Source organism: Sapajus apella, unplaced genomic scaffold (genome assembly GCF_009761245.1).
Source record: "Sapajus apella isolate SASKATOON/1434 unplaced genomic scaffold, GSC_monkey_1.0 scaffold12, whole genome shotgun sequence".
NCBI classification, from domain to species: domain Eukaryota; kingdom Metazoa; phylum Chordata; class Mammalia; order Primates; family Cebidae; genus Sapajus; species Sapajus apella.
Window position 1 is genome coordinate 35623818 of NW_022436952.1, and position 23480 is coordinate 35647297.

The following is a 23480-nucleotide window of genomic DNA, read 5'->3' on the forward strand; positions in this document are numbered from 1 at the left end:
AAATAAATAAATAAATAAATAAATAAATAAATAAATAAATAAATAAAAATATTAGCCAGGCATGGTGGTATGTGCCTGTAGCCCCAGCTACTCAGGAGGCTGAGGTGGAAGGATCGCTTGAACCCGGGAGATTGAGGCTGCAGTGAACTAGAATTGTACCACTGCACTCCGGCCTTGGTGAAAGAACAAGACCCTGTCTCAAACAACAATATAAAAAACAAAATGTAAAAAAGACTGCATTGGCATGGTTAAATTCCCAGGACCCTCAATTGCTTGGGGATAGACTAAATGGCTGGTGTCATCTTTTATAAAAGTGTCAACCTTGATGGAGCTTATGTTGAAAAATAAAGTTTATATTTTTAATTTTTATCTTTTAACTCATTTGTCTAAGAGCTTTTTTATTTTTATTTTTTAATGTTTTGAGATAGAGTCTCACTCTGTCACCAGGATGGAGTGCAGTGGCGTAATCTCAGCTCACTGCAAACTCCACCTCCTGGGTTCAAGCAGTGTCCCCTATCTCAGACTTCCAAGTAGCTAGGACCACACCCAGTTAATTTTTTGTATTTCAGTAGAGACGGGGTTTCACCATGCTGGCCAGGATGGTCTCAATCTCCTGACTTCTTGATCTGCCTGACTTGGCCCCCCAAAGTGCTGGAATTACAAGCATGAGCCACCACACCTGGCCATTTTTTTTTTTTTTTTTGGTAGAGGAGGTTTCACCATGTTGGCCAGGCTGGTCTTGAACTGCTGACTCAGGTGATCCACCCACCTAGGCCTCCCAAAGTACTGGGATTACAGGCATGAGCCACCACGCCCGGCCTTTTTTTTGAGTTCCACTTTCTTTATATTTCATTTCCTTTTTTGTATTATCCAAAAGTTTTAGCTAAAAATGAGCTACCTTTATAGTTTCAAAGTATCCACTTTGGGAAAAAAACAAAAAGAACTCAGGGATGGTCTAGGAAGAAAATTCTTGAATGAAAAAAAAAAAAAAAAAAAGGACACAGGGAGCCTATTCTATTTCTGGACTATTCTAGACTGAACTGGTGTAGGACTAAAAAACAGATCAACTTTTCCCAAAATGATGAGGCCCTGTCTGAGAGGCCAACTCACAGCAGCTGCTGGGGTTTGGTGACCTTTCCTAGCTACAGTAGCACTTTCTCTTCCTGCCTTTTGTACCATTTCAGCAAAAATGTTGAAAAAGTCATATTTTCAGTTCTTTACATTGAAGACTGAGAAGAAATTCTTCCTCTAACTTGCAGGGTAAAGATTCTTCAACCCTTAACATTTTTCACATGGTCCCAGGTGTGGCCACACTAGACAGACCTTTTTTATTATTATTTGTACAAATTTATGGGGTACATGTGAAATTTTGCTACATATATATAATGTGTAGTGATCAAGTCAGGGTATTTAGGGTGTTGGTCACCTGAGTATTTTTGTTAAGTATAGTTACACCGCTCTGGTATTAAATATTGAATTGATTCCTTCCATCTTACAATGTTTGTAACCTTTAGCCCACTTCTCTTCATCCTCCCTTCTCCTTCCCATAGACACACCTTCTTTTAGCATTGCTCTGGTCTGCCTAGAAAAGCAACAGGAGAAATATATAATCATTTCTACATATAGGAAGTAGAGTAAGGTGAAGGCTAAAGTCCTCAGAGCTTGTCCTTCTCTTACTTTGTTGGCCACAATTTCAAATTCTCTTTACTGAAAACCTCTCATCTTTCTGTCCTTTAAATACTGGAATGCCCCAGGGCTCAATGGGTAGATGATCTCCAAAGATGGTGCTCACCAAGTCTTCCCCTCCCAGTGTGTACATGACACTCTATCCATGAAGAGGTAGAATCTATTTCCCCTCCCCTTTAATCAGGGCTTGTTGCATGACTTGCTTTGATCAACAGAATGCAGTTCCTGGTTAACTCTCCAGAGGTCTGGTAGCATTTGCTTTTGCTTAGGGAAGCAGCCGCCATGCCACAAGAAAGCTTGAGCTAGACTCCTGAATAAGGAAGAGACAGAGGCCATATAGAGTACATCAAGACACCAGACATATGAGTGAAAGCTTCTTTGGGTCTCTAGCCAGCTAAGAGCAGCAGAGTAGCCCAGCTGATGTCACATGGATTACACTGGAACAACAAAGGCCTGCTCAAATTCCTGACCCATAGGATTGTAAGAAATAGTAAAGTGATATTTTAAGCCATTATGTTTTAGGATGGTTTGTTACTCAGCAGCAAGTAACCAAAATACTCAGTCTTTGAACATCTTTTTCCTGCTTAAGTGATGCTAGCCAGTCCCATTACTAAACCAGTCTACATGCTGTTGACTCCAGCTACAAACTCTCCAAGCCCCCAAACTCAAACATCCAACTTCTGTCACTTGGATTTAGAATTCAGGAAACGTACATCCAGCTTCTTTCCCCATGCCTCTACTGGATAACTAATGGGCATGTCAAAATATAAAGGACTTTTGAGCATCCCCTTAGGGGTCTAAGTCTTTGCCACCTTAGTTTCATAGAGCAAAACTCTGGGAATCATCCAAGATTCCTCTTACTGTCACACCCATATCCAACCCTTCAGTAAATTCTGTTGGCTCTACTTCCAAAATATATCCAGAATCTGACCACTTCTAACTGTCCTGGTCCGTGGTCCGATCCACCATTCTTTCTTACTTGGGTTATTGCAACAGCTTCCTGACTAATTTCTCTGCCTCCACTCTGGCCTCCTTCCTCCCTACTTGGAGGGAGGTTGCAGTGAGCCAAGATTGCACCATTGCACTCCAGCCTGAGCAACAGAATGAAACTCCATCTCAAGAAATAAATAAATAGCTTAAGTCAAATAATATCACTTCTCTGCTCAAAATCCTCCAATTGCTTCCCATCTCAGTAAAATCCCAAACTCCCAATTTTGGCAAATCATACAGGTATAAGTGAATTGTTTTGAGAATATATAAAGAACTATTACAACTAGGCCAGGCACGGTGGCTCACACCTATAATCCCAGCACTTTGGGAGGCCAAGGTGGGCAGATCACTTGAGGTCAGGAGTTCAAGACCAGCCTGGCCAACATGGTGAAACCCCATATCTACTAAAAAATATAAAAAATTAGCTAGGCGTGGTGGTGGGTGCCTGTAATCCCAGCTACTCAGGAGGCTGAGGCAGGAGAATCGCTTGAACCCAGGAGGTGGAGGTTGCAGTGAGCCAAGATTACACCATTGCACTCTAGCTTGGGCAACAATAGCAAAACTCCATCTCAAAAAGAAGGAACTATTACAACTTAATAATAAAATGACAAATAACCTAATTAAAATATGGGGAAAGGATCTGAATAGACATTTCTTTTTTTTTTGAGACGGAGTCTCGCTCTGTTGCCAGGCTGGAGTGCAGTGGTGCGATCTCAGCTCACTGCAATTTCCAACTCCCTGGTTCAAGCAATTCTGCCTCAGCCCCCCAAGTAGCTGGAATTACAGCCACAACAGCCAGCTAACTTTTGAATTTTTAGTAGAGACGGAGTTTCACCATGTTGGCCAGAATGGTCTCAATCTCTAGACCTTGTGATCTACCCGCCTTGGCCTCCCAAAGTGCTGGGATTACAGGCGTGAGCCACTGGGCCTGGCCCTGAATAGACATTTCTATAAATAAGATATATAAATAGCCAATAAGCACATTAAAAAGCTGCTCAACATCATTTGCCATGTGGGAAACACCAATCAAAACCACAATGAGATACGACTTCATATCCATGAAGATGGTTATAATAAAAAAGATAGATATGGGCCTGGTGCAGTGGCTCACATCTGTAATCCCAGTACTTTGGGAGGCTGAGATGGAGGATCGCTTGAAGCCAGGAGTTTGAGAACAAAGCAAAATCCTATCTCTACAAAAATAAATAAATAAAAATTAGCTGAGTGGAGTGATATGCATCTACAACCCCAGTGCTTTGAGAGTCTGGAGGAGGAGGGGCGCTAAGGCCAGTAATTAAGGTTGCGGTGAGCTATGATTGCGTCACTCCACTCCGGCCTGGGCAACAGAGGAAGACCCTGTCTCTAAAAAATAAAATAAAATAAAATAAAAATAACCAGAATAGGCAAATCAGAGATAGAAAGTAGGTTGGTGGTTGCCTAGGGCTAGTGGTGAGGTGGGGAATTACAGCTAGGGGATAAGGGGTTTCTTTTGGGGGTTATGAAAAAGTTTTTTAATGAATTGTCGTGATCGTTGTACTATTCTGTGACTATACTAAAAGCCAATTGACTGTATACTTTAAATGGGTGAATTATATGGTGTGTGAACTATATCTCAATAAACTGTTAGCAAAATAAATCCCAAGTCTTGTTGTGACCTACGAGGCCCTCCACCATGCGACTTCATCTCCCTCCACCCTTTTCCTTGCTCACTCTGCACTAGTCGCTCTGCCTTCCTTGATGCCCTATACCCACCAAACACACTTCTAGCCCAGAGGCAGGGCTGCAGCTTATGGTTAAGTAGTTTGTACACTGCATAAAAAGCTCCTGGCTGACAACTGCAAATCAGGCTCCTGATTTTTGAGACTAGGGCCTTGGGGCTGCACCCTCTCAGAGGGATTATCTTTCTTGAATTGGTACAAAGATGTAAGTGTTTGGCCATACCTGTGCTCAGGGCTTCCGCACATACTGTTCCTCCCTCTCTTCTACTCTTCCCCCACATATCCACATAACTCAATGCTCACATTGATTCAGTTATCTGCCCAAATGCCACAGAGAGGCCTTCCCTGATCATTCTGCGGCAGCATTCCCTGACACACCCTCATTGTTCTCTATCTTCTCATTCTCTGCTATTTTACTTTCCTTTTTCCTTTTCTTCTCTCTCTTTTTTTTTTTAATCTTGGCTCAATGCAGCCTGGACCTCCTGTGCTCAAGCAATTCCCCCACCTCAGACGTCCTAGTAGCTGGGACTACAGGCATGTGCCACCGTACAAAGGTGTATGTGCTTGGCCCAGCTAATTTTTGTATTTTTTGTAGAGATGGGGTTTTACCATGTTGCCCAGGCTGATCTCAAACTCCTGAACTCAAGCCTCGGCCTCTTACTAAAGTGCTGGAATTATAGGTGTGAGCCACCGTGCGCAGCCTCTTTGATTTCACTTTATAAAACTATTGCCTGCCGGTATATTATATATTGATATTTTGATTACAGAGCTATTTCCTTTCACTAAACTGAAAGCTCCCTGGGAACAAGAGTTTTGTTTAGTTCCCTGCTGTATCCCCAGCTCCTAGAATACTGTCTAGCATACAGTAGGTACTCAATAAATTTTTTTTTTTTGAGACGGAGTCTTGCTCTGTTGCCCAGGCTGGAGAGCACTGGCACGGTCTCAGCTCACTGCAACCTCCTCCTCCCTGGTTCACGTGATTCTCTTGCCTCAGCCTTCCGAGTAGTTAGGATTACAGGCACCTGCCACCATGCCTAGCTAATTGTATTTTTAGTAGAGACAGGGTTTCACCATGTTGGCCAGGCTGGTCTCAAACTCCTGACCTCGTGACCCACCCACCTTGGCCTCCCAGAGTGTTGGGATTACAGGTGTGAGCCACCATGCCTGGCCTCAATAAATGTTTCTTAAGTGAATGAATATATGAAGTAAAACCAAGTGGTCATCAAAGGCTTAAACATGGACCTGTCTGCTGATTCTAGGTGGACAGAAAATATGATTTTCAGTGGACTGGGTTGATTGTTCAACCAAGAAAAAGTAGCCAAATGTGCCTGCCTCTCAGGGGCTGAGATTATCCACAAGACAAGGCACTGCTGACTGAATGAAGACATTAGTGGGGAGAGAGTGCCCACAGAGGGACCCGCTCTTGTTGGCCTGGCATCTTACCTCTTCCTTTGTGTAGTACTTCAGGAGTCCTTCTCTTGCCAGAAGTACAAACCTCCTTCTCAGAAACTGTGAGTTGTTCCTTCCTCGCTTCCACAGGAATCCTTCTCGGTTACCTTAAGCACCAAGGATGACAAAGAGTGAACACCTGTGACCTTAAGATGCACAAGCAGCTCAGGAACCTCAGAGGTTCTCAAGTAGGGAAATGAGCCTTCCATCTGCTGCCGAAGTATCCCCACTCAAACGTCCCTATTTCAGCTGCAGGACACAAGGATCCCATCTGGGCAAATTTTTTGATGTCTTCTCACTTCAGGGCACTTCCTACTGCCTAAAACCTTTCTTCCTTGACCTTCTGTGGTATCAGGCCATCTCATAAGAGGACCCTTAAGAATTAGGGTTTTGTTTAGTTCCCTGCTGCATCCCAGTGCCTAGAATATGTCTTAAGAAGGCAAAGTCCTGAGGAACTGGACTGATTCTGAAAGACACCTCAACTAAATACATATGGTCCTGCCCAACTTCATGATAGCATTAACCTAATGAAACTTTAGAACTAATGAGCACCCTCTAGGGATCTGCTTGTTTGAGGAATAACTTATGGGCCAGGTGCAACAGCTCACACCTGTAATCTCGACACTTTGGGAGGCCAAGGCCGACAGATCACTTGAGGTCAGGTGTTCAAGGTCAGCCTGGCCAACATGTCGAAACCCTGTCTCTACTAAAAATACAAAAATTAGCCAGGTATGGTGGTACATGCCTGTAATCACAGCTACTCGGGAGACTGAGGCATGAGAATCACTTGAACCTGGGTAGCGGAGGTTGCAGTGAGCTGAGATCATGTGACTGCACTCCAGCCTGCGTAATTGAGTGAGACCCTGACTCAATAAATAAATGAATAGAATAGAAACTTGTAGTTCTGGTAGCCAGGAGAGCTGAGCACTGCCTCTGGCCCTCTAAGAGTGGTTTTGTATACCTTTCTGTCTGGGTCAGAGTCAGCTTGGACTCAGGACAGTGGGGGTGAAACTGCCACAGGTCCAGGGCCACAGAAGAGGTTGTACCCTGCACAATGGTCAAAAGGAAGGTTGAATTTATGCCCGTGCTCCTCACCAAGCCTTGAATTGCACCAGGAACTACATTCACCAGGAGCAGGGAGATCTTTTTTGGGGCGGGGGGGTACAAAATCTCGCTTTTGTCACCCAGGCTGGAGTGCAAGGGTGTGGTCTCGGCTCACTGCAACCTCCGCCTCCTGGGTTTAAGTGATTCTTCTACCTCAGCCTCCTGAGTAGCTGGAATTATAGGTGCGCAACACCACACCTGGCTAATTTTTGTATTATTAGTAGAGACTGGGTTTCACTGTGTTGGTCAGGGTGGTCTAACTCCTGACCCCGTGAAATGCCCACCTCAGCCTCCCAAAGTTCTGGGAGTACAAATGTGAGCCACCAAGCCTGGCCAGGGATATCTTTTCCTAATTGACCTGCCCAGTGGAGGAGTCTTCCTGCAATTTATATTAAGAGTGTGGCTGGCCAGGCACGGTGGCTCACGCCTGTAATCCTAGCACTTTGGGAGGCCGAGGCGGGTGGATTGCCTGAGCTCAGGAGTTTGAGACCAGCCTGGGGAACACGGTGAAACCCTGTCTCTACTATAAATACAAAAAATTAACCCAGCGTGGCAGCGTGCACCTGTAATCCCCACTACCCCAGGAGGCGGAGGTTGCAGTGAGCCAAGATCACGCCATTGCACTCCAGCTTGGACGATGTAGCCAGACTGTCTCGAACTCGAACTCACAACCTCGGGTGATCCACCCGCCTCGGCCTCCCAAAGTGCTGGGATTACAGGTGTGAGCCACCGCGCCTGGCCCAAGACTCTGTCTCAAAAAAAAAAAAAAAAGTCTCACCGTGCACAGTGGCTCACACCTGTAATCTCAACACTTTGGGAGGCCAAAGCAGAAATGTTTGAACTCAGGAGTTCAAGACCACTCTGGGCAACATGGTGAAACCCCATCTCTACAAAATAAAAACACAAAAATTAGTCGGGTGTGGTGGCGTGTGCCTGTATTCCCAGCTACTTGGGAGGCTGAGGTGGAGAATCACGTGAGCCCAGGAGATTGAGGCTGTAGTGAGCTGTGATTGTGCCACTGCACTCCAGGCTGGACAACAGAGTGAGACCCTGTCTCAAAAAAAAAGAGTCTGTACATGCTTGTGACCCTTCAAGGACCTGAGACAAATATGCTTCTCTGCTGCTCAGAGCATAAAGATCCACCAGCCGATATGTCGTTATTTTAGTCAGAAGAACCCACACCTTGGCCTCTGTAGCCACAGTGAGAACAGCAGTCATCTCTTGGACGGATCTTGCTCCTAATATTCAGGCACTTGGTTTTTCTAGAGCTCATTAGAACATAGATTTCCAAAGATGATGGAAATAACTTTACCTGGTAGTGAGATGGCTTCCCCATCAGCCATAAATTCCCGTCTCTCATACTTAGCTCGAATCCATTGTTCCTTTAAGACCCTAAAAAAGAGAGAACCAGTGGTCACCTGCGTTTGATGCATTTTCTCTTTCTTTGAGACAAGGTCTCACTCTGTTGCCCGGGCTAGAGTGCCGTGGTGTGACCAAGGTTCACTGCAGCCTAGACCTCCTGGACCAGGTGATCCTCTGACCTCAGCCTCTTAAGTAGCTAGACCATAGGCATGTGCCACCATGCCCGGCTAATTTTTAAATTTTTGTGGAGACGGGGTCTCCCTATATTGCCTAAGCTGATCTCAAACTCCAGGGCTCAAGCGAGCCTCCTGCCTCAGCCTCCCAAAGTGCAGGGATTACTATCAAGCCTGGACTGATTGCGTTCTTTTCCCACAGTGACTTTCCAAGTCCCTGCAGTTGAGAGTGGGAACATCACAGCAGTGCCTCACTGCCTGTTCCAGCTACCTAGGATTCCTCAGCCTCAGGGCTGTTAACATTTGGGGTTGGATAATCCCTTGTTGTGTTGTCCTCTGGGTTTTCCCCCATGCTCCATAGAATGTTTAGCAGCATTTCTGGCCTCTACCCATTAGATGTCAGTAGCACCCCCACCCTAGTGTGGCACCCAAAAATGTCTTCAGGCAATGCCAAATGCCCTCTGGGGGAGATATTTCTCCTGGTGGTCTGAGAATCACTGAGCTATTCCAATCCCAGTCTTGGCTCCCTAGGTCAATGAGACAGGTACTGGCTCCTCTGGACCGTCTGCATTGCCCACACCCACTGCGTGTTCATGAGCTCAGGCAGGAGAGTCCAGGAGCCTCTTCCTATGCCTGCACATGAAATCTAGGGATGCTACATTGAACAGGGCAGTCATCTGGGGATCTGACCACGTGGGACCCGGTCTCACTCTGTCATTTATCCACCCTGTGACCAAGAGCAAGTTACCCAACTCCTCTGAATTTGGGGAATGTGCCACTATTGTTATACTCAGCCTTCATCTCCACAAAAATAAAAACAAAACAAAAAAATATAAGAGGTTTAAACGTACATAAAGGACCCAGCACCTGCTCAGCCCATAGTAGGTGTTTAATGTGACCTCAATCAGAGATTGTCATCCTTGAGTCCTGCAGAAAAACCACGCAGCTGAGAGTGACGTTATTTTAATTGTTTGGTTCCTGCTCACCTTTTCCAGGTTCCAAGGTATATATGACCTTACCCCATAGCCACAGGAATGACCTAGAGCTGGGCATCTGGCCCAACCTGGTCCTTCAGAGCTCTTTGCTGCTCTGGGCTGTGTGGACCAAGAGCCCACACAAAAGTGAAGGAGAGATTGATGGAGCTTTCTCCAGAGCTATGCTGGAAGGTGGAGCCTGGCACCTGCTTGCTGCCAGCCGTGTGAAGGAAGGCTGGCTGAGGGAAAGAGAGAAGAGAGCCAGAGAGAGTGTGAGAGACCTGATGGTGTTTGAGCTCCTGGCTTGGTCCTGCCTGAGGCTGGGTCCACCACTGTCCTTCTGGGAGTCTGATCCCCAGAACCCATCAAATCCTCTTTTTCCTAGGCTGGTTTAAATTGGGTTTCTGGCCAGGCGCAGTGGTTCACACGTGTAATCCCAGGACTTTGGGAGGCCAAGGCAGGAAAATCACTTGAGGCCAGGAGTTTGAGATCAGCCTGGCCAACAAAGTGAAACTCCATCTCTACCAAAAATGCAAAAATTAGCTAAGCATGGTGGCATGTGCCTGTAATCCCAGCTACTTGGGAGGCTGAAAGAGGAGAATTGCTTGAACCCAGGAGGCAGAGGTTGTAGTGAGCTGAGATTGTGCCCCTGTATTCCAGCCTGGGTGAAAAAGCAAGACTTTGTCTCAAAAATAAATAAATAAATAGGGTTTCTGTCACTTATAATCAAGAGTCCAGGCTGGGCATGGACACTCATGCCTGTAATCCCAGCACTATGGGAGGCCAAGACAGGCTAAGACAGGCAGATGGCTTGAGCTCAGCTCAAGAGTTTGAGAGCAGCCTGGGCAACATGACAAAACCTCATCTCTACAAAAAAAATTTTTTTTAAGTACAAAATTACTAGGTTAACAAAAATTAACCGCGCATGATGGCACACACCTGTAGTCCCAGCTACTTGGGAGGCTGAGGTGGGAGGATCACTTGAGCTGAGGTCAGGGCTGCAGTGAGCCATGATTGTACCATTGAACTCCAGCCTGGGTGACAGAGTAAACCCTCGTCTCTATATTTTAAAAAACAGAGAGAGAGAGAGTCCTTCCTAGTGCACAGCCCGCAGATCATTGAGGAGAATCACCTGGCCCACCATGAAGGTGGAAAGCCTGGGACCCAGGATCAGAGCTGGGAGAACGAGTGGAGACCAAGGGCCACTAGTCTTGGTCCTGGAGGTGGTCATTAGTACTCAGCTAAAAAGGGCTAAAGTGCAGGGCTGCTGCTGGCGTCATGGCAGGTAATGTCTGTGTAGTGCCAGCAGGAAGCCTAGCACAGAGCAGCTACTTACAGAGCACTTAGAGCAAAGGGCAGAGTGGCAGCAGCTAGCCAGGATAAGACAGGCCCTCTGACGTTGAGCCAGCACAACTGGCCACGGACAGGTAGCATTCTGAAGTAGACACGGTGAAATGGATTCAAAGGAGTGCGTCGGGTGGCATGTGAAAGGTTCTACCTAAGTTATCTCATGTAATCTCTACAACTACGTGATGACGCGGGCATCCTTGTCCACATTTCAGAGATGAGAATGCTGACAGAGAGATTTGCTCACTTGTCCACGTCCTCACAGCTAGATTGATGGTGGAGTTGAGAAAGAAAAGAGAGGTCTTCCAAGCAGAAAGCTGTGCTTCCCCAGCCACGCCACAGACCATGAGTAGCCCTTAATTGTCTAAGCACTGAGAAATTCCAGGACCACTAGGTACGGTTATATAGTCTGTGCACTGCCCAGAAGCACCTTGCTGAGGCTCAGCGGCTGAAATGCAGCTGCTTTCTGTTTGCCAGGCATATCCCATATGGCTGTGTCAGCCTAACGGGATACTTTCTCCACATTTACACAAGACATTGTCTAGCAGCCTGGATGGCGAGTCTAAGTACCTGGGAAGGAGTTGCAGCTCAGGCAGTCAGATCTGCTGAGGTCCAGGGCCACTAGGTACCAGTATCACACTAACCCTCACCTCCAGGGGACCTGAACCCTCCTGCTGCTTCAAATCCTCGCTCTGACACTGAATTCTCCCATTGCCATGATACAGACACCCAGGCCCTGGTGTCAGACAGGCTAGACCAGTTCTGCCTCCACAAACCTCAGATTTTTCATCTGTAGCATAGGGATAACAGCAGTACTTGTAGGGTTGTTGAGAGAATTAAACAGATACATGCACATAAGCATTTTGCACAGGGCCTAGTACTTGAGCAAAGCTCAATAATATTAGTAGCTACTTTTTTTTCTTTTTTTTTTTTTGGAGACAGAGTCTCATTCTGTCACCAAGGCTGGAGTGCAGTGGCACAATCTTGGCTCAGTGCACCCTTGGCCTTCGGGTTCAAGCAATTCTCGTGCCCCAGCCTCCCGAGTAGCTGGGACTACAGGCATAAGCCACCACACCTGGCTAATTTTTCATTTTTAGTAGAGACAGAGATTCACTATGTTGGCCAGGTTGGTCTTGAACTCCTGACCTAGAGTGATCCACCTGCCTCAGCCTCCCAAAGTGATAGGATTACAGGCATAAGCCACCATGCCCAGCCAGTAGTTACCATATATATGTGTGTATATATATGGTAACTACTGGTTACCAGGAGTGACAGAGTGAGACCTTGCCACAAAAAAAAAAAAAATATATATATATATATATGTATATATGTGTGTATATATATATATATATGTATATATATATATTGTGTGTGTGGCAAGGTCTCAGCCTGTCACTCATACTAGAGTGCAGTGACACATGGAATCCTAGGTCACTGCAATCTGACTCAAGCAATTCCCCTACCTCAGCCTTCCTAGTAGCTCAGACTACAAGCATGGGCCACTATGCCCTGGCTAAGTTAATTTAATTTAATTTTTTATAGAGACAGGGTCTTGTTATGTTCCTCAGGCTGGCATTGAACTCCTGTCTTCAAGTGATCCTCCCACTTCAGCGTCCCAAAGTGCTGGCATTACAGGGACCAGCCATTGTGCCTAGCTGTTATTCTTATTTTTATGGTTATTATTTAGAGATCTGCAGCTCAGGCAAGTTGCTTAGAACCAACCTGAGCTCAGGTGGCAGAACCCTAGACATATTTCTCTAAAGGAAGTAGCTGAATCACAGTTGGTCTAGTAAGATACCAGTGTTTAACCCCTCTATCAAGTTATCCACCATCTGTAAGCTACAAGAATATCACAGAGAAAAATCATAGAGATCATAGAAAGGCAGAGATCATAGAGAAAAATCCTCCATTTCAGGGCTGTGGAAACTGAGGCCCAGAGAAAGGAAGAGGCACACTTAAGCAACAGAAGCAGAAAGAGGCTTACACCAGTCCTCCCATGTGCTCTCTGTGATGATATCCAGTGCTTTCCTGGATCTACCTGCACACCAGGCCCATCGCAGTGACCACCACAGACAAAGGCACCAAAGATGGAGAGGGGGAGGAGGTGGAACCAGGACAACCCCCTCACCCAGTCCCTAAGGAATCATTCACTCACAGGCAGTCATTGGCCTGGGGGATGTAGTAGAAAGCTGGGACTCTGGCTTCGAACTTGGCCTTCACACGGAGGTTCCCATTGCGGGTCATAAACTGCAAGACAACAGCAATTTGGGGTAATATTAGAACTTGAAGAAACATGAAATTAAACTATGAGGCCACTGACTTAGGCTGAGTCAGAAGAAACTGCCTCCAAGAAGGAGATGTCCCACCGGGCTTGGTCATGCATACCACTGGGGAGCCCCCGGCTTGTAACAATCATAGATATAATCATGCCTCATATGGGCACAGGACTCCACAGTGCTCACACATCATCTCAGCCATCGTCACATCACTGTACTCATTTTACAGATGTGTCAACTGAGGCTCAGAGGGGTTAGATGACTTGCTCAAGGAAACAAAGCTATAAGTGGAGAACTGGGATTTGAATCCAGACCTGACTCCAAGGCTCATATTCTTCCCATCATGCCTTCCACAGATGGCCAGGACCCCCAGCAGCCCTGAAAGTCTGCAGGAGACAAATGTACCTGGAAGATGGAAGAAGTGGGTGCTGGCGTCATGGAGTGCATAGGTCAGGATGGTTAGTAGGGCCCTTTGGCACTCAGGAGACCCAGAGGCTGATGCACCAAAAGCGGCCCTGGCAGCAGTGGCATAGCTAGGGTGCAGGCAGAAGTGGGAAGAAGCACCAGATTGTTACTGGTGTAGAGTGAATCCTACTCTTCTCCTCTGCAGGGGCCTCTAGGCTGTGTCACCAGCTTTGAATCCCAACAGAGCAGGATTCAAATCTTGCCTGCTATTTATTTGATGAATGACCCTTGGAATCTCACCTGTAAAACTGAAGAAAATTGCCAGGCATGGTGGCTCAAGCCTGTAATCCCAGCACTATGGGAGGCCAATGGCAGGGGATCACTTGAGGTGAGCAGTTAGAGACCAGCCTGGCCAACATTGTGAAACCTTGTCTCTACTTAAAAAATACAAGAATTAGCCAGGCATGGTGGCGGGCACCTGTAATCCCAGCTACGTGGGAGGCTGAGGCAGGAGAATTGTTTGAATGTGGGAGGCGGAGGTTGCAATGAGCAGAGATCATGCCACTGCCCTCCAGCCTCGGCAACAGAGCAAGACTCTGTCTCAAAAAAAAAAAAAAAAAAATTAGCCGAGTGTGGTGGTGCACACCTGTAATTCTAGCTACTCAGGAGGCTAAGGCACAAGAATTGCTTGAACCTGGGAAGTGGAAGTTGCAGTGAGCCAAGATTGTGCCACTGCACTCAAACTTGGGTAACAGAGGGAGTAAGACTCCGTCTCAAAAAAAAAAAAAAAGACAAAAATATAACAGGGGGCTGGGCGCAGTGGCTCACACCTGTAATCCCAGCACTTCAGGAGGTGGAGGCGGGTGGATCACCTCAGATCAGGAGTTCGAGACCAGCCTGGCCAACATGGCGAAACCCCATCTCTACTAAAAACACAAAAAATTAGCCAGGAATGGTGGTGGGTGCCTGTAATCCCAGCTACTCAGGAGGCTGAGGCAGGAGAATCACTTGAACCCAGGAGGTGGAGGTTGCAGTAAGCAGAGATCACACCACTGCACTCCAGCTTGGGTGACAGAGTGAGTCTTCATCTCAAAAAAAAAAAAAAAAAAAAAAAAAAACAAAAACAAAAGCCAGCACCGTGGCTCACACCTGTAATCGCAGCACTTTGGGAGGTAGAGGTGGGCGGATCACTAAGGTCAGGAGTTCGAGACCAGCCTGACCAACATGGTGAAACCCCATCTCTACTAAAACTATAAAATTAGCCAGAGTGGTGGCGCATGCCTGTAATCCCAGATACTCAGGAGGCTGAGGCACGAGAATCGCTTGAACCCGGGAGGTGGAGGCTGCAGTGAGCCAAGATCATGCCATTGCACTCCAGCCTGGGCAACAAGCGCGAAACTCCATCTCAAAAGAAAATAAGAGAAAAGAAAAGAAAACAGAACAGGGGAGTTAAAAGGTGCAAGTACTATCCTTCAGGCTTATGTGCTGGTTTACTGGTCTCTAGCCTTTCACCTGCAGTAGAATGTAAGCTCTGTATGGGCAGCGGCTCTATCTGGTTCTTTGTTCTCTCCCAAGACCCAGCACATAGTAAGGTGACACTAAAGCCTCCAGCCCAGTGCTGTCTAGCACAGTACCTGGCACAGAGTGGGCACTCAGTAAATGTCAGCCTGCTTCCCCAGTAGCCCTGGAAACCCTCAGCCAACCCAAATAGTTCAGAACTGCCTGCTCTCTGGAGGTTTTCTGACCAAAATGGAATTGCCATGGAGGCTGAAGGTATCCTCCACACCCAGAGAGCAGGAGAGCAAAGTGGTCCTCTTCCTGCCTAGGGGGAAAGGAGGAGGAATTTAAGACCATGAATCAGGTTATTTCCCTTCCTCCAGTCCAAGGCTTCACTAATGATAACAGCAATTTTTTTTTTTTTTTTTTTAGTTTTTGTGGCAGAGTCTCACTCTGTCACCCGGGCTGGAGTGCAGTGGTGTGATCTTGGCTTACTGCAGCCACAACCTCACAGGCTCAGGTGATCTTCCCACCCCAACCTCCCAAGTATCTGGGATGAAAGGCGCATGACACCACACCCAGCTAACTTTTGTGTTTTTTGTAAAGACGAGGTTTCACCGTGTTGCCCAGGCTGCTCTTGAACTCCTGGGCTCAAGCGATCGATCCACCAGCCTCAGCCTCCCAAAGTGCTGTGATTACAGGTGTGAGCCACCACACCCGTCCAATAACAATTGTTAACTGACTACTTTCTTTGTATCTGGAGTGAGCCTATATTAATCTTCACAGCAGTGCTGTGAAATTGGTGGTGGTAGCCAGGCATGGTGGCTCACAGCTGTAATACGAGTACTTTGGGAGGCTGGGGTGATTGGATCGCCTGAGGTCAGGAGTTCGAGACCAGCATGACAAACATGGTGAAGCCTGGTCTCTACTAAATACAAAAAATTAGCCAGGTGCGGTGGCAGGCGCCTATAATCCCAGCTGCTTGAGAAGCTGAGGCAGGAGAATCACTTGGAAGGCGGCAGTTACAGTGAGCCGAGATTGCTCCACTGCACTCCAGCTTGGACAACACAGTAAGACGCTGTCTCAAAAAAATAAATAAATAAATAAGCAAATGATGGAGTCAGAATTTGAACTCAGGGCCTCCGTTTAAGCTGCTATGTTATAGGCTGTGTTTTCTCTGGCAAGACTTGCCCGTTTCTGGGCCTCAGTTTCCCCGTCTGTAGAATGGGAGCCACCTGCCCACTGCCTCCACCCCAGCTCCGTGGTTCCACGGCTCTCCACGCGCATGCCTTTCTACCTCCACAATACTGTCGTCCCAGAAGTCAAGTCGCACGGATTTAACTTTGCTGATGTCAGGGAAGTTACGGTGGACGCCGCAGCAGTTGAGACAGATGAAGACCCCCAGCTTGTAAGAGGCCCAGTCGGGATCTGCAGCGGGAGAGGCAGGAGAGGAACTGAGCCGAAAGGGCGGCGAAGAAACCAGGGATGGGCTAGGGGCGCTGGGGCAGGCAGGACGCCCTTCTCCCAACTAGGGCGAACTAGGCGGCCAGCCTGGCACCTTCTGTTTAGCCCACCGGCCGCTGCGCGGCGACCGGCGACCGGGATGAAGACCCTGGAGGGAGTCTAGGGTCCGGGGGAAGAGTCTGAGGCGGCGCGATGTGGAAGTGACTGGACTCAGAGGGAACCGAGAGGAGGGCGCGGGGGGCGCACCACGGGGCTCGGCGGGGAGCTGCGGGTGGGGAGGTTGAGTCACTGGGCTCTTGGCGACCGCGGGGTGGGGCGCTGGGGAGGCCTTCGGGGGCTTCCGGAGGCGGGCAGAGGGCACGCGACGGTCGGGGGCCTGGGCCCGAGGTCTGGTCCCTGTGTGGGATGTCTGAGTCCGAGGGCTTGGGGAGCGCCTGGGTGCCGAGACACTGGCAGTCGGGTGCCGGCCAGGGAAAACAGCGAGACCGGCAGGGCTCCCCGCTGCCGGTTCTCGTGTCGGGGTCCAAGCACGTGGGAAGATCCGCGCCGGTCCCGCGTGGGGAGCAGGGCCTGGGCTCTGAGGGACCGGGGGCCGAGTGCCGAGAGAGCTGTCAGGGCTCGGGTGGGAGGTTCACGGTGTGGGTGGGAGGGATTCCGGCTCACAGGTCCCACCTGTGGGTCCAGCGGGGGCCGAGGGCGGAACCCGGTGGGGCCGAGGGGAGGAGTCCGGCGGGCCGGGGGTCCGGCGCCGCCGCGCTCTTACCTGCCGCCCCGCAGTCCGCGCAGTGTGCGTTGCCGGTGCCCGCCGCCTGCAGCAGCTCCAGCAGCCGCTTCTTGTTGCGCTCGCGATCGCCCATGGCCGGCCCAGCGGGCTAAGCGGGGCTCAGCCCATGGCCCGTGCGCTCTGCCCGGCAGGTGAAGACCGACCCGTCCGCTGTGCCTCAGCCAGGCCCCGGCGGCCGCCAGCCCCGCCCCGCCCGCCCGGACTGTCCGCCCCTCCCTCGGCCAGTCCAGGCAGGTCCCGGGCTCCGCCGACAACTCACGGGGAGGGACAGGAGCACGCAACTTGGAGTCTAACACCCTGGCCCAAGATCAAATCGTAGCCCGTCACTTGCTAGCTGCGAGGCTGTGGACAACCTAATCGACCTCTCTGGGTCTCAGTTTCCACGTCTCTGAAAGAGGAACAGGGACATAGGTCTGCATCTCAGCGCTTCTTGGAAAATTAACCAGAATCTAACTTCTCTTAAACCATGCTGTTGATCTTAAAATCTATTTGGAGACGTAGCTATATGTAAATACCATATCCTCAGGAAGCCCTCCATGATACCCTACCTGGAGTAATCTCTGCTGCCTCTGGGCCTCCTAGAATACTGTTGCAGTATGTGTCCATTTCTTTTGGCCTTGAGCACTTTCCACCTACCTTGCATCATGGTTATTTATATATTTGTGTTAATTCCACTCTCTGACCCCAGACACACACATCACCATACCAGAGAGTTTGGCGTTAGCAGTTTTATTCCTGCATTCCATATTGCTCCTAGAAATGGTACCTGCACATTTTTAGAAGTCCAACTAATAGTTGCATGATTTTGTTCACCAGCAAAGTGTGGTTTCACCAAGGTGGACACAGCCATGCACTTTAACCTGTGACGTTCCATCACCATGAGGTGAAGGTAAGATATGGGTGTTCTTAAATCTGGGCATTTCATTAATCCTCTTTCCTGCTCCCCTATCTTTGTTACTCCCTGACATCATCTTCAGTGACTCACGGGCCTCCTGGTGAAATACATACTGTACATACTTGCCATCTCCTCTGTAGGTTAATAGCTGTCTATCATATGTAGAGGGCTTAATGCACACATGCATATGATGCATTAAGTTATCTGCATATGATAGACAGGTGTTAACCTTCAAGATAAAATCAGGTTTCCATCCTGGTGAATCGCAGCTGATGTTCTAGCTGACCTGCCTACATCCCTATTCAACACACATGCGGGTGACAGCACTCACGTGCACACACATGCACAGCAATCTGGTGCAATGGAACGAATTCAGGAATCCAGAAATTCAGGCTTTAAACGTTGACTCCTTCATTTCCACATTTCCCAACTGTTCGTCCTTGGGCAAGTTCTTTCACTTCTCTGAGCCTCGGAATCCTCAAACTGTAAAATGCAGATTTTGAGATCTACTAATAGGGTCATTGAGATGGCACAAAAAACCCTCTAAACATGGTGGCCCCCTTGCTTCCCCTGCCCCTCTGGTCAGCTCGTGGGATTGTCGCTTGGAATGCTGTCTGTGATTCCAGTCATCCCTGGGGTGGGAGGAGGTCAAGCTGCCAGGACTGAGCGGGAAGGGAGGGTGGAGAACATTACCAAGAATAGCTAGCCATGAGGGGGTCTTGCCTTTGAGGGGGTGAGACCTAGCCCAGGAGCAGCCACAGAGGAGCCAGTGAGAGAGTCAGCTGGGGTCAGGAGGCATGGGGCTGTTTATTAAACAGGCTGAAAGATGATTCATTTCCGTTGCTTTAGATGAAAAAAGGGACAGAAATAAATCTCCCAGGAGAAAGATGAAGGCAGAGGAAGGAGGAAGAGAGGGAGAGGAGGAGACAAGCTGGGGACATTTCTCTTCTCCCCAGCACTGGGGCAAAATTGTGATGTGGGGGTGCTTCCTCGGAACCCCACCCTTCCCCAGTCCCTGCTCCTTTGCTTCTCTGACACCTTGAGTCTCACTGCCACCTCCCTGCAGGTCCCACAGAAACCAACTCAGTTCTAAGTAGGCTCTGGTTGAATTTTAGAAATTAAAAAAAAAAAAAAACAAAAGAAAAATATAGCCAATACAATAGAAAATATAGCATCTAATTTAGGGTGAGGAGTGAGAGACTGAGAGATTCCTTTAGTGTCCCCCTCTTCCCTTCCTTATTTCTGGACATTCCCATCAAACAGCCTTAATGTGGCATTTCAGGCATCCTCAGAGTAAAACAATGTACTCTGGTATTTAGTTTATAAGGCTTTCTCTTTTTTTTGAAATGAAATTTCATTCTTGCTGCCCAGGTTGGAATGCAATGGCGTGATCTTGGCTCATGACAACCTCTGCCTCTTGGGTTTAAGTGATTCTCCTGTCTCACCCTCCCAAGTAGATGGAATTACAGACATGGGCCACCACACCCTACTAATTTTTGTATTTTTAGTAAAGATGGGATTTCTCCATGTTGGTCAGGCTGGTCTTGAACTCCTGACCTCAGGTGATCTGCCTGTCTTGGCCTCCCAAAGTGCTGGGATTACAGGTGTGAACCACTGCGTCCGGCTTTCTTTTCTTTTCTTTTACTTTCTTTCTTTTCTTTTTAAATTTTTTGTGGTGGTGGCGGCAGGACAATGCTGATGAACAATTATTCAGTTTTGTTTTGTTTTTTTTTTACAAAACAGTCTCACACATTTGATCATATTTGAGCTTCATGACACTCTCTGAGGGCAGCATCATATCAGGCCACTTTGCAGAAGAGAAAGCTGAGCCTCAGAGGAGTTAAGTTATCCAAGGTCATGGAGCCACATAAGAATCGGAACAGGCCTAAATCCAGATGTCCTTTTGTGGCTCAGTCAGTCCCAGGTGATTTCATGAAACTTTCTCCCTTTAGTGCATTCTGGACTTTTTTTTTTCTCACTTAAATTGTGGTGCAGTTAATAAGGTTGCTCCTTAAAAAAAAAAAAAAAAAAAAAGAAAAAATATAAATTTAAAAATTGTGATAAAATCTAAATAACATAAAATTTGCCATTTTAACAGTTTTTTTTCTTTAGAAACAAGGGTGTCACTGTCACTCAGGGTCCAGTGCAGTGGTACAATCAAAGTTCAGTGCAGCCTTGAACACCTAGGCTCACGTGATCCTCCCGCTGCAGCCTCCTGAGTAGCTGGGACTATGGGAGCGTACCACCAAACCCAGCAATTTTTTTTTTTTTTCTATTTTCACAGAGACAGAAGCTTGCTTTGCTGCCCAAGCTGGTCTCCAATTTCTGGCTTCAAGCAATCCTCCAGCCTCGGTCACCCAAAGCTTTGGGATTACAGGTATGAGCCGCCATGCCCCACCCATTTTAACCATTTCTAAGTGTACAATACCATATCATCAATTGCATTCAATTATATTCACAATGTTGTGCAATTATCCCCACTATTTTAACAAATATTTGAGAAAGAAAGATTGTATACATTCAATTGACATTTGTGCACATTGTATAATGATTCCCACAATCACATTAATGAACACATCCATCACCGTACATACTACACCTTAGATCCCCAGAATTACTCTCATAACTGAGTTTGTACCCTGTATTTCCTACACTACTTATTTCCAAAACTTTTGCATCATCCTAAACAGAAACTGTAGCCCCAGCCTGGACAACACGGTGAAACCCCGTCTCTGCAAAAATTACCAAAATTAACTGGCTGTGGTGGTGTGTGCCTGTAGTCCCAGCTACTGACGAGGCTAAGGTGGAAGGATCGCTTGAGTCCAGGAGGCAGAGGTTGCAGTGAGCCATGATCACACCACTGCACTCCAGCCTGGGCGACAGAGCAAGACTGTCTCAAAAACAAAACAAAACTCTGTAGCCCACTCCTGGGTATTGGACATGATGAAAATTGAGGTTAGCTTCTGTGCTCAGGACCCAGAAACTGCTTCTAAATGAAGAGGACAGTGCCAAAGGCTGTCATGACCAAGGCGGACACTGAGCACTGTGACCCAGGGTTTGAGGAACAGGATAGGTCAAAGCAGCCCCTCTGAGGGGCTCAGTACAGCAGATGCTGGAGTGAGGGAGCAGTTTGGGCCGTGGGACACAGTGTCCTCTATAAATAAAGCTCCCAGGGTCCCACCAAGCAAAAACATCTAGCCCTCTTCTCAGGTCACTGTCTTTGTTTAGCCAACCCAAGCCGCAGCAGGGCTGTAAGAAAGCCCTCAACCACATTCCCAGAAACAGCCTCAAGATCCCCACTCAAGAGCTTCAGGGAATAGAACACAATTCCTTTGAAAATTAAATAATTGGCTGGCGTGCTGTGGCTCACGCCTGTAATCCCAGCACTTTGGGAAGCAGAGGTGGGTGGATCACCTGAGGTTACAAGTTAGAGACCAGTCTGGTCAACATGGTGAAACCCCGTATATAATAAAAATACAAAAATCAGCTGAGCATGGTGGTAGGCACCTGTAATTCCAGCTACTCAGGAGGCTGAGGCAGGAGAATTGCTTTAACCCAGGAGGCAGAGGTTGCAGTTAGCCAAGATCGTGCCACTGCACTCCAGCCAGAGACAGAAGCTTGTCTTGCACTCAAGAAGACACAGCAAGACTCCATCTCAAAAAAAACAAAAACAAAAACAAACAAAAAAAAATAATTATGTTTATTAGCTTTAGAATTTTTTAAAAGTATAGGAAATTTGAAAAATACAGTAAAGAAGGAAAAAGCCACCACCCACGATTATGGCCACCATTTATTCTGGGATTCTAGTGTGCCAGACCCCTTACATGCATTATTCCATTTAATCTTAGCCATAACCCTGAGATACAGACTATGTTTATGCCCATTTTACAGATGAGGCTACTGTGGCTCAGAGAGAAGTTAAGTATATTTGTCCAAGGTTGCGCGCCTGAGATTTTGTATACTGAATCATGCATACTGAAGCTGGGATTTGAAACCAAGTTTGCCTTGGACTCTTTTCACCAATATATTAGGTTGAACCATATGAAATTGACTTAACAAAATGACAGTGGAAATGTCATAAAGTTCAACCCAACTTTATGGTTTTTTGTTTGCTTGTTTGTTTTCAGAGTCTCTGTTGCTCAGGCTGGAGTGCAGTGGTACGATCTTTGTTCACTGCAGCCTCTGCCTCCCAGATTCAAGCAATTCTCAGGCTTCAGCCTCCCAAGTAGCTGGGATTACAAGCAGGTGACACCACACCCAGCTAATTTTTGTTTTTTGAGATGGAGTCTTGCTCAATCGCCAGGCTGGAGTGCAGTGGTACAATCTGGCTCACTGCAACTTCTGTTTTCCAGTTTCAAGCAATTCTCTTTGAATTGCCTCGGCCTCCCCAGTAGCTGGGACTACAGGCACACACCACCATGCCCAGCTAATTTTTTGTATTTTTAGTAGAGACAAGGTTTTGCCATGTTGTCCAGCTGGTCTCAAATTCCTGGCCTCAAGTGCCCACCTCAGCCTCCCAAAGCTCTGGGATTACAGGTTTAAGCCACCGTGCCTGGCCCTAACATTATGCTTTTTAATAATCCTGCTGCTGACCATCATTAACAATTCTGTGAATTTCCTTCAGGTCTTTTATGCATATTTAAATATGATTGGAACCATATTTTTCATACAACTTTATACCCATTTTGTGCTTTCTTTTCTTTCTTTTTTTTTTTTTTTGAGACTGAGTCTTCCTGTGTCTCCCAGGCTATAGTGCAGTGGCATGCTCTCGGCTGATCGCAACCTTGCCTCCCTGGTTCAAGTGATTCTCTTGCCTCAGCCTCCTGAGTAGCTGGGACTACAGAAGCGCACCACCATACCTGTCTAATTTTTGTGTTTTTAGTAGAGACAGGGTCTCAAAAAAAAAAAAAAAAACCAGCCCGAGTGCAGTGGCTTATGCCAGGCTGGTGTCGGACTCCTGATCTTGAATGCCTAAGGAGGCTGAGGCAGGCAGATCACCTGAGATCAGGAGTTCGAGACCAACCTGGCCAACATGGCAAAACCTGGTTTCCACTAAAAAAAAAAAAAAAAATACAGGCCAGGTGCAGTGGCTCACATCTGTAATCCCAGCACTTTGGGAGGCCAAGGTGGGCAGATCACAAGGTCAGTAGTGCGAGACCAGCCTGACCAAAATGGTGAAACCCCATTTCGATTAAAAATACAAAAATTAGCTGGGCATGGTGGCGTGTGCCTGTAATCCCAACTACTTGGGAGGCTGAGGCAGTGGGATAGCTTGAACCTGGGAGGCGGAGATTGCAGTGAGACAAGATCATACCACTGCACTCCAGCCTGGCGATAGAGTAAGACTTCATCTCAA

At 47.5% G+C, this 23480-nt stretch overlaps 1 protein-coding gene across 9 annotated transcripts in view; it reads right to left on the reverse strand.

The window, feature by feature from the left end:
* Positions 1–23480, reverse strand: part of ADAP2 (ArfGAP with dual PH domains 2) — a 51538-nt gene that overhangs the window by 20159 nt on the left and 7899 nt on the right. For 3 of the 9 annotated variants that reach the window (XM_032280936.1, XM_032280935.1, XM_032280931.1), the window contains exons 1-5: positions 17209–17918; positions 16279–16409; positions 12959–13050; positions 8260–8339; positions 5838–5950 (exon numbers count right to left, since the gene is read on the reverse strand). In XM_032280936.1, coding sequence (XP_032136827.1) covers positions 5838–5950; positions 8260–8339; positions 12959–13050; positions 16279–16409; positions 17209–17302 — 510 coding nt within the window. In that variant the 5' untranslated portion in view covers positions 17303–17918. Of the gene's footprint in view, positions 1–5837; positions 5951–8259; positions 8340–12958; positions 13051–16278; positions 16410–16691; positions 17109–17208; positions 19511–23480 lie in introns of those variants that run through there. The other 6 variants (XM_032280934.1, XM_032280933.1, XM_032280932.1 and 3 more) reach the window with 4 other exon arrangements.